This window comes from Peromyscus californicus, unplaced genomic scaffold (assembly GCF_007827085.1).
Source record: "Peromyscus californicus insignis strain IS unplaced genomic scaffold, ASM782708v3 Scaffold_8__1_contigs__length_139910024, whole genome shotgun sequence".
Classification (NCBI taxonomy): Eukaryota; Metazoa; Chordata; class Mammalia; order Rodentia; family Cricetidae; genus Peromyscus; species Peromyscus californicus.
In genome coordinates, this window is record NW_026294606.1 from 30,482,802 (window position 1) to 30,495,706 (window position 12,905).

Consider the following 12,905-nt stretch of genomic DNA (forward strand, 5'->3'; position numbering starts at 1 on the left):
GAGAGAGCGGTGCTGGCTGAAAGAATGGAATGTCAGTCCCAACCCCTTCCTTATGGGTGCCGGTGTACCCCAAGACCACAGTGGAAGCCTGGAAGCTGGGCAAGAACCAAGCCCTGTGAACCCTGTGCTGCTTTCTTCCTGTCGATCTCAGGAAACTCCACACATCTTTTCTTTTCTGTGGTTTTCACCTGTCCTTTTAAAAGGAGCACTTATTGCTTCTCTTTTGTGTATCTGAATTTCTGGCATCACTATTCCTTAAGTTCGTGGCCATTATGATGTTTAAAATAAGGGTCACCCAAGCACAAGCTCTGTGGCACCACAGGCTCCTTCAGGCAAGTGAAATGTCACTGAATGGCCAGGAGCAAGGTCTTCTGCAGAGTGGGCATGTAGGAAAGAGGAACAGTTCACTCTCATGGAGTGGGATGGCATGTCAGTTACTCTGAAAACTGAAACTGCTCAATGTTAAACAGTTAGGATACATACAGTTTTGGTATGTCCGACAGAGGGGTGATTCACACCCATGGATTGTTATGGCATTGTGGTCAGTCTGAAAACTGAGACATCACTTAATGACTAACAAGCAGGTAACTTATATACCATGCATATGTCATGGAGAGAAATCACACACACACACACACACACACACACACACACACACACACCCCTGTGAAATGCAATGGCATGATAGTCAATGATCTGTAAACTGAGACATCCCTGAGTGACTAGCTAGCAGGTGACTTACACGGCATGGATATGTTAGACAGAGAGCTGATTCACCCCAGTGATTCCATCCTGCTCCTCAGAATTATGTACAATTTAAAATGAACTGGTTGTAGAGCAGCGAGACCGCTCAGTAGGTAAGACTTCTTGCTATGTTTGCCTGGCAACATTTGATCCCAGAAACCCATGTAAAGGTGGAAGGAGAGGACTTACTCCACAAAGTTGTCCTCGGACCTCTACATGTATAATGTGGCACGTGCACTCCATCATGTACATGCACACGCATGCACAATAATTATAAGCACATATTTAAAAAATGTATGGATTGTTTATTTATAGAATTTCCATTTAATATTTTCAGATTGTGTTTGACTATAGAAAACCGAAGTATGGGAAACAAAATCACAGACAATGGAGCACTACTGCAGTTGTAGGTGTTTTCACATAATTGTGTCACTAAATTAAAGAGAGGTAGTGAAGAGAAAAGCAACAAGCAATGCACAGTCTGTTGTACTAGTGAACTCATTAGCACGAATCCATCAGGCTCCCCCAGCATCATCCCTCTGCCTTCTGTAAAAGGTTATAGGTGTGCTAAATTTTTTTACGGGTGTCTGTCAGGCCTCCAATATTGAGCCTACTCTGGCTGATACAGATTCCTGGTTTCCATAAAACGTCTCCTTATGCTTAATGAGTGAAAATTAAAAACCACAACTATTAGTCCATTCAGAAAAGACTTTATTGTTCCGGAGCAGAAATTTCACACCCTGTCATGCTAAGAAGTACCAGTTAAGTGAGCTTGGGCTGTGACACAGAGAGGGGCGATATCACAGCAAATGGCCCAGGAAGGCCCGGCCATCCTCTTTCCCTAGTTCAATGACAAAAACGTTCCTTATAAGCTCTATCCAGTAAGAGCAGGTTTCTCCTGTTCACCAGGAGCTGTGATAATGACTATTTGTGGCCAGGGAGGAGCAGAAATTGCTGACAGGATTATATTTCTTCTGCAGTGAGCTGGTGTAGACGCTGGCCGGCACAGTGCCCTATGCTCGTTAGGACTGATGATATCTTTGTAGCCAAGTGTGATTTATCCACTTTCCTTTTCATCTGTCCCCTGTATACTGCCTTTGACCTCCTGTCCTGCCGTGGTCTCTGGACAGCCAGCAGATAAGCTACTGTAACCAAGCCACAAGGTCAAGCTATTGAACAGGCTCTGGACCTGAAGGCAGGAAGAGTGTTTTCTCCCAAGGGATCTTTCTTCTTTTTCTCTTTTAATCATTTTAACTGCCACCCCCCAAAAGAAAAGCAAGAAAGAAAAATTTAGTGACTATTGCACAATGTAGAAAAACAACAGCAAATAAATCTGCATGGTCTATAGGGGTGTGTGTGTGTGTGTGTGTGTGTGTGTGTGTGTGTGTGTGTGTGTGTGTGTGTATGTGTAGAACCCAGCTACTTTTTCTAATATCAAGGGCCATTATTATAGGGATTCATGTATTAGGTCCGTATGGATTGTCCAATGAGTGCTCAGACAGTTTTTTGGTTTTTGTTTGTTTGTTTGTTTTGCAAAGGATCAAATGCAGAGAATGGGCTCTTGTGGACAGGAGAGATCATGGTCTATTCCATTTAGTGGGTCTTGGTTAAAGACAGATACTTTTTTTCCATTGTACAGCTCTGTTGATGAATTAGAAATGGCCACTGTTGGGGAAGAGCACGCCACATCCCCGCACCAATGGACAGCAGGATTCAAAATGGCACAGGGACATTCCTGCTAGGTCATAGTGTACCCCAGGTGCCTTTGCTTTTACTTTGTGCAGTGTGGTCAGTCTGTCCTGGTTTCACAGAAGAGATGTCTTCACTGAGTGCTGGTGTGAGGTGAGAAGCAAGCATGGCCATGAAGGTGGGGAGAAATTGGAGACCTTGCTGGTGACCCGTGCAGAGGCTGAGAGGGTCCCCGGTGCATATCCTAGGTGGGAAGGAAAGGGGATGGCATGGGCAGCAAGAGGACCCGCTGCACAGCAAGCACTGCAATGCCAAAGGGCAAAGGAAAGGAGATAATGAGAGAGGCAAACTGTCTCCACAAGCAACATATCATGGTTCCTGAGCTGAGCCCTTATAAATGTCATGTCCTTCCCACCAGCTTATTTTGTGACCTGGAGCAATGACCTCACTCTCTTCCCCATCAGGCCTCAGTTCCCCCATGTATCCAATGACATCCTAGCATGGGGCTCCCCAGCCATCAGGCAAGCAAGTGGCACTCACATCTCCCATATTATTTGTTTTCTAGGGATAGAGCTGTGCCCTCCAGGAAAACGGTTCATGATTACCATGGTGGCAAGCTTCGTGGCCATGGCAGGCCAGTTCCTCATGCCGGGGCTGGCTGCGCTATGCCGGGACTGGCAGGTGCTTCAGGCCCTTATCATCTGTCCCTTCCTGCTCATGCTGCTCTACTGGTCGTGAGTATCCTTCATGATGTACCATCTCATCCATGCCTGACTGTAGGCCCTGACCGCCACAATGTTAACATGGTTTCCTGACGGGATCTCACCGCAAATCAGTATTTTTCAACATACACACATACACACACACACACACACCACACTCTCTACCCCTTATTAACTGTTTATATTGTTCATTGTTCATATTGTGGAATAATCCCCATTTTACCATTCCCCAACCCCAATAGCTACCCATGGCATCACACTGACCTGCTTCCGTCTATCACATAGTACCTTGAGATTAATATCTATAAAAGGACTTACCTATAAATGGTGGGAAGGTCTTATGTGTTAGAATGGGACATTTGGAGGGAGGCACTGAAGGAGCTTTTAGAAAAGCTCTCTATTTTCTCTAGGTGAAGGATGAACAAATTTCAGCCCAATGCCCAGATCTGGCTCATCATCCGTTTTTGCAAATAAAAATTTATTGGAAGATAGCCATTCTCATATGTTCACAAGTGCATTGCCTATGGTTACTGTGGCAGCAGTGGCATGGCCCACAGAGCTGAAAATACTTATAATCTGATCCTTTACCAAAAAAAAAAAAAGTTTGCCCATCCTGCTTAAGGTTAATTAATATGACTTTTAAAGCCATATGTAACAAGATTTTGAGTTGCCAACTTTGGAGAGGGTGGCATTGAATATACTGTCTGGGGCATAACCTAACTGTCTAAGGAATATGAATATGCTGTAAGGAGAAAAATTTTAAACTGTACAGATTTAAAAACCAAATTGTTTTTTATTTTTGAGAGACACCCAAGGAGTTTAACATGTTAAGTATGCCTGTGTGTGATGGAAGGTACCATGCCCATGCTTAGCTCTGGCTAGGTCAGCCCCAGAAATCCAAATTTTAAAGTCAAGGTACCTTTAAAATATACATATTTAACTGAGCAGTCTTTATAATCAAATGTCTTTCTACAGTTAAAAATCCCAAAGACAACACAATCCTGATTCTCTTTGTGATATCCATCTTTACGTGGCTTATTTTTTATATTACTTTTACTTTCTCTTTAAAGACTTTATTTTTTAAAACTATTTTTTATATAATTGTATATATTACTTTTTTTTCTCTTTCAAGCCTATGTACATTTTACATACATTGTAAACCATTCAGAGGTTTATCCCATCTGAATCTGTCTTATTGTGAATCTATTGCTTTAAACTGTAGCATTTCCGCCCACCTCAGCTTCCCAACATGGCGAAACTACATTTAACTCCAGCTCTGGGAACCAGGCCCCCACCAACTCTGGGAAGCAGTGGGTCTATGCTTCCATCAAAGCAGCATGTAGCCCAGAAACCTTTTTTTTTTTAACTAGCAAAAGCTATATTCACCATGCTGAGTACTGCTGCGCGGCTTGGAATCTGCCATGTTGCATGCAGGTCAAGCCTGCAAGCCATAAACCTGCCATAGAGTAGCTCAAGCCTGCAGGCTGCCACTAACTTGAGAGAGACTATTAGGAAGCTGTTTTTAGCTCCCTTTTGGAATCTTTTTTTCTTTTTTTGGTTTTAGGTGGAAACACTTGCCCCATGTTGGGTGCCATTTGTAGCTGAAGAGTTTCTCTCCGGGTCCCACCAAGCCCCCTGCAGTCCCACAGCCCACCTATAAAATAATCACTCAGAAGCTTATATTACTTATAAACTGTATGGCTGTGTCAGGCTTCTTGTTATCTAGTTCTTATATCTTAAATTAACCCTTTTCTATTAATCTATAAGTTTCCACATGGCTCATGGCTTACCGGTATCTTAACATCTGCTTCTCATGGCTGCGGCTGGCAGCATCTCCTGACTCAGCCTTCCACCTCCCAGATTTCTCCTCTCTCTTTATCCCGCCTACACTATACTTCCTGCCTGGCTACTGGCCAATCAGCATTTTATTTATCAATCAATCAGAGCAACACATTCACAGCATCCCCAGCAGCCATGCTTCTCTGATTCCCTGCTTTCTCAGAGCTATAAAAAGCAGGTCATAATCATTCTACCTGGGGTTGTTCTGAAGACTAAGGTGATGCATGCAAAAGGGCTCATGAGGAGGCAATGTAGAGAGAGACTTGGAGATAAAGCATAGAGCCCTACCACTGAATAGGCATGTAACCTTTGGCAACTTGTTTAACCTCTGCCCCTCAAGTTCATCAGTGCCCTGAATCATAATAATTGTGTTAGGAGAATTAATAGAGACACCTTGATTGACGCCTGTCACCTAGTATCACATGTTAATGGTGATCAATGTAAGTATGATATTTTATATTTATATTGATAGTATTTAAGATACTTTGCATGGTCATGTCTTAAGTTTCCATAAGTATTAACTACTGCTGCTACTGTTATTGTATCAACCCTTAATAGAAACCTGTATGTAGGAGCCGCAACAATTGTTGGGAGAAATGTATTCTGCCTTTTCCTACTAGGCTTGAAAGGCTCCACAAGAATCAATGGCTTTCTTCAAAGCCACTGTGTGGATGCCTGTCCTTTCTCTTCATCTCTCTTGTTACCACTGTCCTGCCATCTCTTCCTGTTTGGTTTGGTTCTTGGACAGGTTTCAGTGGTTGCTGCAGGGAGAGGTGACTGGTAGCATCAGCCAGCACAACCAGCTGTTGGTGGCAAAGTACAGAAAGTGACACACTTTTCTTTAACAAGAAGGTCTTTACTGCCTGTACTCAGGGTGCCCAGCAGCAAGCTTGGTGGCTGCGTGCTCTCTAAGGAGCAGACTGAGAAGCCCAGGAGCTATGAGGGACAGCAAACCAACTTATCCAAGGCAGAATCCTCAAGCTACAAGTGGTGGGCTGTGCCATGAAGATAAAGGCATGGGGGATCTTCTGGTCAAAGCGGTAGACAGACAGACAGACAGGGGTCTTTCTATATGCACATGGTTGCTGAATAAAATAAACCACCACAAAAATGCAGTGCTGAGCTGCATGGGAATGAGGGGATTCTGACAGAGCATCACGGAGACAGCATGAGGCTTCCAAACCTGACAGCAGCCTAGGGACCTGCCCACAGACTAGAACTGAGCTCTTGGATGTAGTTGTTGCTCCTGAGTCACTGACCCAGTACCTGACAGAAACAGCCTGAAGGAAGAAATGCTTATTCTGGCCCACTGGTTCAGAGAGTTTCAGTCCACTATGGTAGGAAGGTATGTCCAAGCAGCTCAATTAATTGTTGTGGGAGTGCATGGCAAACATTGTCCACATCACAGTAAAGTAGACCAGGAAGCAAAGACAGGAAGTGAACATGGATAAACCTTCAAGGACTCACCCTGAATGACCTGTCTCCTCCCAAATTTCTAGAACCTCCAAAAATAGTGTCACCAGTTGGGGATCAAGTGTTTCAAGCATGAGCTGTGAGGACACTACAGATTCAAACTACAATACTGTGGTTTGGATGTGGGTTGTTCCACACCTATCCTTATGCCAGAGGCTTAGATTTCAGTGTAGTGGTGTTGAAAGGTAGTAGGGTCTCATGGTTTGGTCATTAGGGTATATCCATAGGAGGGATTGATACTGGTCTTACACAGTGAGTGACCTAACCCCTAAATATGATGTCCCTCTTGCCATGTGATCTCTGTCACACACATTCTATCATTGTGATTCCACCCACGTTAGATCCTCACCAGAGGTCTAACTGCCCAGTTTGAACTTTCAGTCTTCAAAACTGTGGGCTTTGTATGTTGCCCTGGCACAGACATTTTGTTTTAGCAACAGAGAAAGGACTAAATACAGGTTTGGTATACAATTAGAACTGAGCTCCTTGAATGAAGCCAAGAATCAAAGACTAGAAAGTCTTTCCTCACCACAGGGTCTCCACCCACAGCTGGCTGACTCCCTGAACTGTGGCCAGAAAAAAAATTCTCTTTAAAATAAATCAAAGCTTTGAAGTCTGTACTATGCATTTGTGTGCGCATGTATGCACAAATTTTAGGCACTTGCCAAGGCTGAGATACTGACCTTCTAGAGTCAACAAAGCCTCTTAAGGAAGCACGCAAGGCTCACATGGGAGAAAATTCTTGACAAGGATGAGCTCACAGACAAAATTCACACATTCCTGGGGGAAGGTATTGTGAGGGCCCAAAACTGTAGACTTAGGAGTTTTCATCTCAAAACCCACAGAACACAGAATAATCTGAAAGGAAAATTGGCTATTATTTGAGTACCTACCCCATGCTACTCTTCTAGATATGGCACCTGCACACAAACAAGTCATTATTCTCTGGAAATATAGAAGGCGAATGCAGATAAAAGGTAGCCTACAGACCATGGCCCCATAAAAAGCCAGGAAGAGGCTTGTCTTAGTTAGGATTGTATTGCTGTGATGAAACACCATGACCAAAAGCAACTTGGGGAGGAAACGGTTTATTTCACTCACAGTTTCATATGACAGCTCATCATCAAAAGCAGTGAGGGCAAGAACTTAAGCAGGGAAGGAACCTGGAGGCAGGGACTGATGCAGAGGCTGTGGAAGGATGCTGCTTACTAGCTTGCTCCTTATGGCTTGCTCAGCCTGCTTCCTTATAGAATCTAGGACCATCAGCCCAGGGATGGTACCACCCACAATGGGCTGGGTCCTCCCCCATCAATTACTAATGAAGAAAATACCCTACAGGGCTTGCCTACAGCCTGATCTTCTAAAGGCATTTTCTTAATTGAGGTTCCCTCCTCTCAGACAAGTTTAGCTTGTGTCAAATTGACAAACAACTATCCAGCACAACTGACCCCTTGTCAACTTTACACACGAACACATCACTGTAAAGCCACAATCTTCCCTTTCTTGTTCATCTCCAAGATCACACATTAATATAAATATTACAATACAAAACATTTTACAAACTTAAAAAGTTCCAGTCTTACAAATTCAAACACTTTAAAAATTCAGTCTCTTAAATAAAAAAAGTCTGAAATCTCTTACAATTGAAAGTCTCCCAACTGTGAGCTAGTATAAAATAAAAAAATAAGTTTAATCTTTTTGTTTGTTTGTTTGGGTTTTTTGTTTATTAGTTTTTGAGACAAGGTTTCTTTGTGTAGCCCTGGCTGTCCTGGAACTAGCTCTGTAGACCAGGCTGGCCTTGAACTCACACAGATCCACCTGCTTCTGCCTCCTGAGTGCTGGGATTAAAGGTGTGCGCCACCACAGCCTGGCTAAATTTTCTTACTTATAGAGGGAAGAACCACAATCAAATCAAAGTAAAACTGAGCTCCAATTGCATAAATAAGTCAATGTCCAATGTCTGGGACCCACTCACAATCTTCTGGGCCCTTCCAGAGGGCTTGGATCACTTCTCAGGCTCTGCCCTCTGCAGCATGCACAACTTATCTTATAGGCTCCAGCTAGCTTCACTCCATCACTTTGCTGTTCTTCCTGGTCATCTCATGGTACTGGCATTTCCAAAATGCTGGGGTCTTCTGCTGCAACTGGGTGTAGCCAGAAGTCAGGTAAATCTCTCCTACCCGCGTCCCTCAGCCCCTTGGTCCCAAGTAAACACACAGAGGCTTATATTATTTACAAACTGAATGGCCGATGAGTCAGGCTTCTTGTTAGCTAGCTCTTATAACTTAACTCAACCCATTTCTATTAATCTATATGTTGCCACATGGCTGTGGCATTACCAATCTGCTGGCATCTTGTTGCTCTTTGGGTGACAGACTGGTGTCTCTCCCTAGACTCTGCCTTTCTCTTTCCTGTCTCTCTCCTTGGATTTCCTGCCTGCCTCTAAGCTGCCTTGCCATAGGCCAAAACAGTTTTATTTATTATCCAATGGGAGCCACACATATTCATAGCATACAGAAAGACATCCCACAGCACTTCCACTTTTCTGTCTAATCAAAAAGAAAGGTTTTAACTTTAACATAGTAAAATTACATATAATAGAACAGTTATCAAGCAGGAATTACAGGTACAATATCTAGTCTATTTGTATTTGGCAAAATTAAAGAAAATATTCTATCTATCCTATATTTGTGAGTCTAAAGTTTCATATCTAATTAATCTTTTATCATAACCAAGGAAAATTATAACTATCTAGTCTTTAACTACATCAAAGACCCCAGAAGGATATAATATTACCTGAGTAAACAGTAAATGCTTTGTAATCAACTTCCAAAATTCTGGAAATGACAGAGACAACTGGCTGCCTAGACAGTCATCCAAAATTCCTCTGTAACATTGGGGCATCCATCTTTAGCCTATAGGCCTAGAGTTTTTTTCAGTTTCTTCTCCCTGTATCCTATAGAATATTTCGCAGTCTCCTCTGTGAAGCAGGAACCTGAAGGACCATCTCGCCTTGTTTTGGCAAAATTTAGTGGTCATTTTTTCCATGGGTCTTGCATGTCCAGTCTATATAACATATCATCAAATGGTCCAGGCAAGAGCAGTTCTTTGCCCAGCAGGCCATTTTGTGCCAAGAAACTAAACTCCATATGGAATGTCTTCAATGCCCATCTTCTTCTTGGAAGTAAATTGGTACTGCCAGGAGCAGATGCATCTCACTGTCCAGAAAGTCTAAGTTTTTAAAACATTTTAAATGTCATATTCTGGAAGTGTTTGAAGATTACCCACCTAATTGAAATGTACATCTATATACCTAAAAAACTTAACTAATATGACTAAAAGTTTGATTATCATAGATGACTATTCATCTGTATTTCTTAATTATATATTGCAATTTCAAATGAGCTGTACAAACCTGATACCTTAAACGAGAGTAGAAATACATACAGTGTAACAAAATTAACTTTAAATTTGTAATAAACTAAAATCCATAGAAATGTAAAACATTTCAAATAAGTTGTTGCTCTTTAGAAGTAGATTCAATAATCTACCCTTCCATCCTATCATATCTATATCCTACATTTCTATATCATATCCCCTTTCTTCTTTTAGAAAAAAAAAATTGACCATGTCCAATAACAATTTGTAGCCAACAACCTAAACAAAGACAAACATCCATAATCTGTTTTGGGGGAATGTGGGTGTAGTGTTCTAGGCTACTTCCTGCTGATTGGGGGCACTGTTAATCTTATGGTGACCCTGAGAAAATTTAGGATTATGGCCAAGTCCTGACTAGAGTAGTCTGTGAGGTTGCATTGTCTGAGCTAGTTGCCTTGAAGCTGTTCTGGATGTTGGAACATCTGGAGACCTCTCAGGGGGTCTTCCTTGGTCAAACATATTAGCCTGGAAGCAATCCAGAGGTTGTCATCTTCTGTGGAAATAAAAGCAAAATCTGTTTTTCAAAGCAACATATCCTTAGACACAAATTTTGAAGTCAAGATACCTTAAAAATATACATATTGGTTCAACTGAATAGTCTTTACAATCAAATGTCTTTCTGCAGTTAAAAATCCCAAAGACAGGGGCTGAAGAGGTAGCTCAGTGGTTAAGAGCACTGACTGCTCTTCCAGAGGTCCCAAGTTCAATCCCAGCAACCACATGGTAGCTCACAACTATCTGTAATGAGATCTGTCACTCTCTTCTGGCCTGCAGATATACATGCAGACAGAATACTGTATATGTAATAATAAATAAATCTTTAAAAAAAAAATCCCAAAGACAATATAATCCAGACTTTCTGTGTGATTTTCATCTTTACGTGGTTTATATTACTTTTACTGTTTCTTTAAAGACTTTATTTTTTAAGACAGTCTTTTTTTTATATAACTGTCTATCCTCTTTTTTCCTCTCTCTTCCAAGCCTACATATATTTTTACACACACTGTAAATCGTTTAGAGGTTTATTCCATCTAGATCTGCCTTATTGTGAATCTATTGCTTTAAATTGCAGCATGGCTAGGATTGAAGCGGCAGCCTTGGGTGCTGATTCTGCCCATCTCAGCTTCCCAACATGGCAGAGGTACCTTTACCTCCAGCCCTGGGATCCATGCTCATCACTGAGTCTGGGAAGCAGTGGGTCTATGCCTCGATCCAGCAGTGTGTAGCCCAGAAACCTTTTTTTTTTCTTCTGTACTAGCAAAAGCTAAATCTGCCACACAGTACGCTGCATGGCTTGAAGACACCTCTGTGTGCTGAGGCAGGAATCCACCATGTTGTTGTGCTCAAGCTCAAAAGCCACAGCATTTCTGTACAGCAGCATCTTTATACCACGCCCCCATGAGAAATACGAACTAGGAAGCTGCTCTTAGCTCCGTTTTAGTAAGTTCTCTCAGGTTTTAGGTGGAAACTCTTGTCAACACGTTGGGCAGCCAAATGTAGTCAAAAGTTTTCCTATGTCCAACACATATTCACAGTGTACAGAAAGATATCCCACAACAACTGGGCTGCATTTTCACCAATAGCCTCTCCTAAGCTATCTTCATGGTGCCAAACCTCAACTTCTCCATGACCCTTCAGTCCTGGAGCTTCAACTGCTACTGAGGCTGCACCCTCTCCAATGGCCTATCCCAGCCTCTCACAGTGTCAAGCCTAAGCTGCTTTTCATGACCCCTTCATGCCTTCAAAACTGGGTGACTCTTATATTGCTAAGTTGAGCTACCAGCATGAGGTATAACCTTGGCAGCCTTGGCCTCTCTGAAACACAGTTTCTGTGTGTCAGCCCTGAGCAAACATTTTCCAGAAGATTTCATCTCAATAATACTGGTTTCTTCTTAATTGTAGCTGATTCTTCAGCTCCAGTTGACCAGCATCAATTGTCCCAGCAAAGCAAAGTTTTACTTTAGTGGCTCTGGTCTCTTGTTAATCCCAGCTGATTCTTCAGCTCCAGCTGACCAGACACCAGATTCTTCATACAAATTTCCTGTTAAAGTCTTTGTTTCCCTCTGAAAAATCACAAGCACGGCCTCCATTGTCTTATCTTCCAAGCCCCAACAGCTCACCAAACTTTGAATACTCAATAGTTTTTCTGGCCCAAAGTTCCAAAATTTTTCTACAATCATCCCCAAAACACATGGTCATGTCTGTCACAGCAATACTCCACTATCCCAGTACCAATGTCTTTCCTAGTCAGGATTTCTTTTGCTGTGATGAAACACCATGACCAAAGCAATTTGGGGAGGAAAGGGTTTATTTGCCTTACATTTCCATATCACTGTTCATCACTGAAGGAAGTCAGGACAGGAACTCAAACAGGGCAAGAACATAGAGGCAGGAGCTGATGCAGAGGCCACAGAGGAATGCTTCTTACTGGCAAGCTTGCCTACAGACCAGCCCGATCTTATAGAGACATTTTCTTAATTGAGGTTCCCTCTTCTCAGATGACTTTATCTTGTGTCTACCCCGCACACCTATGCTCTAAGATCTGTCCCTTGGGCAGAGGCAGCCACTGTGCTTTGGTTTGTGTGGGGTGAGGCAATGCCTACACAAGGGGACAGTAGACTCACCTGCAGGTCTGATTGAAGAGGTGTTTTGGAAGTGACCCCAGTGAGATTTGTCAATGGACCCAATGTGGCTCATGAGGGTAAGAGAGGATGCTGTGACTGGGGCTGAGTCTTTGAATTGGAGGGGCTTAGGAGTAGAGTCCAGAGTCCCCTCTTGCCATTGGAGTCTGGAAATGATGGGATGAGGCCAGATGCTGGAGAGGTCCCAGTGCTGAAGGCAGTGAAGGAAGCCAGTGTTCTCAGATGCAAATTTTACACTTACCAGGTAGAGTGGTGCCAGGAGATCTGCAGGTGTCAGTAAGAAAAACTGTTTATTGCTCACAGTTCTGAAGAGGACGGATCACACACCACCCCAGAGGGCCGGATGAGGAAGTGCCAG

The 12,905-nt window shown here is 42.8% G+C and overlaps 2 protein-coding genes across 7 annotated transcripts in view; one reads left to right on the forward strand and one right to left on the reverse strand.

Annotated features, from left to right (window-relative positions):
- The window catches only part of Slc22a23 (solute carrier family 22 member 23), a 169,300-nt gene that overhangs the window by 118,080 nt on the left and 38,315 nt on the right, over positions 1–12,905 (forward strand). For 5 of the 6 annotated variants that reach the window (XM_052728577.1, XM_052728578.1, XM_052728574.1 and 2 more), the window contains one exon: positions 2,999–3,167. In XM_052728577.1, coding sequence (XP_052584537.1) covers positions 2,999–3,167 — 169 coding nt within the window. Of the gene's footprint in view, positions 1–2,998; positions 3,168–12,905 lie in introns of those variants that run through there. The other variant, XM_052728579.1, reaches the window with a different exon arrangement.
- The window catches only part of Psmg4 (proteasome assembly chaperone 4), a 57,245-nt gene continuing 47,519 nt past the window's right edge, over positions 3,180–12,905 (reverse strand). The window contains exon 3 of the mRNA XM_052728582.1: positions 3,180–10,398. Coding sequence (XP_052584542.1) covers positions 10,292–10,398 — 107 coding nt within the window. The 3' untranslated portion in view covers positions 3,180–10,291. The remainder of the gene's footprint in view (positions 10,399–12,905) is intronic.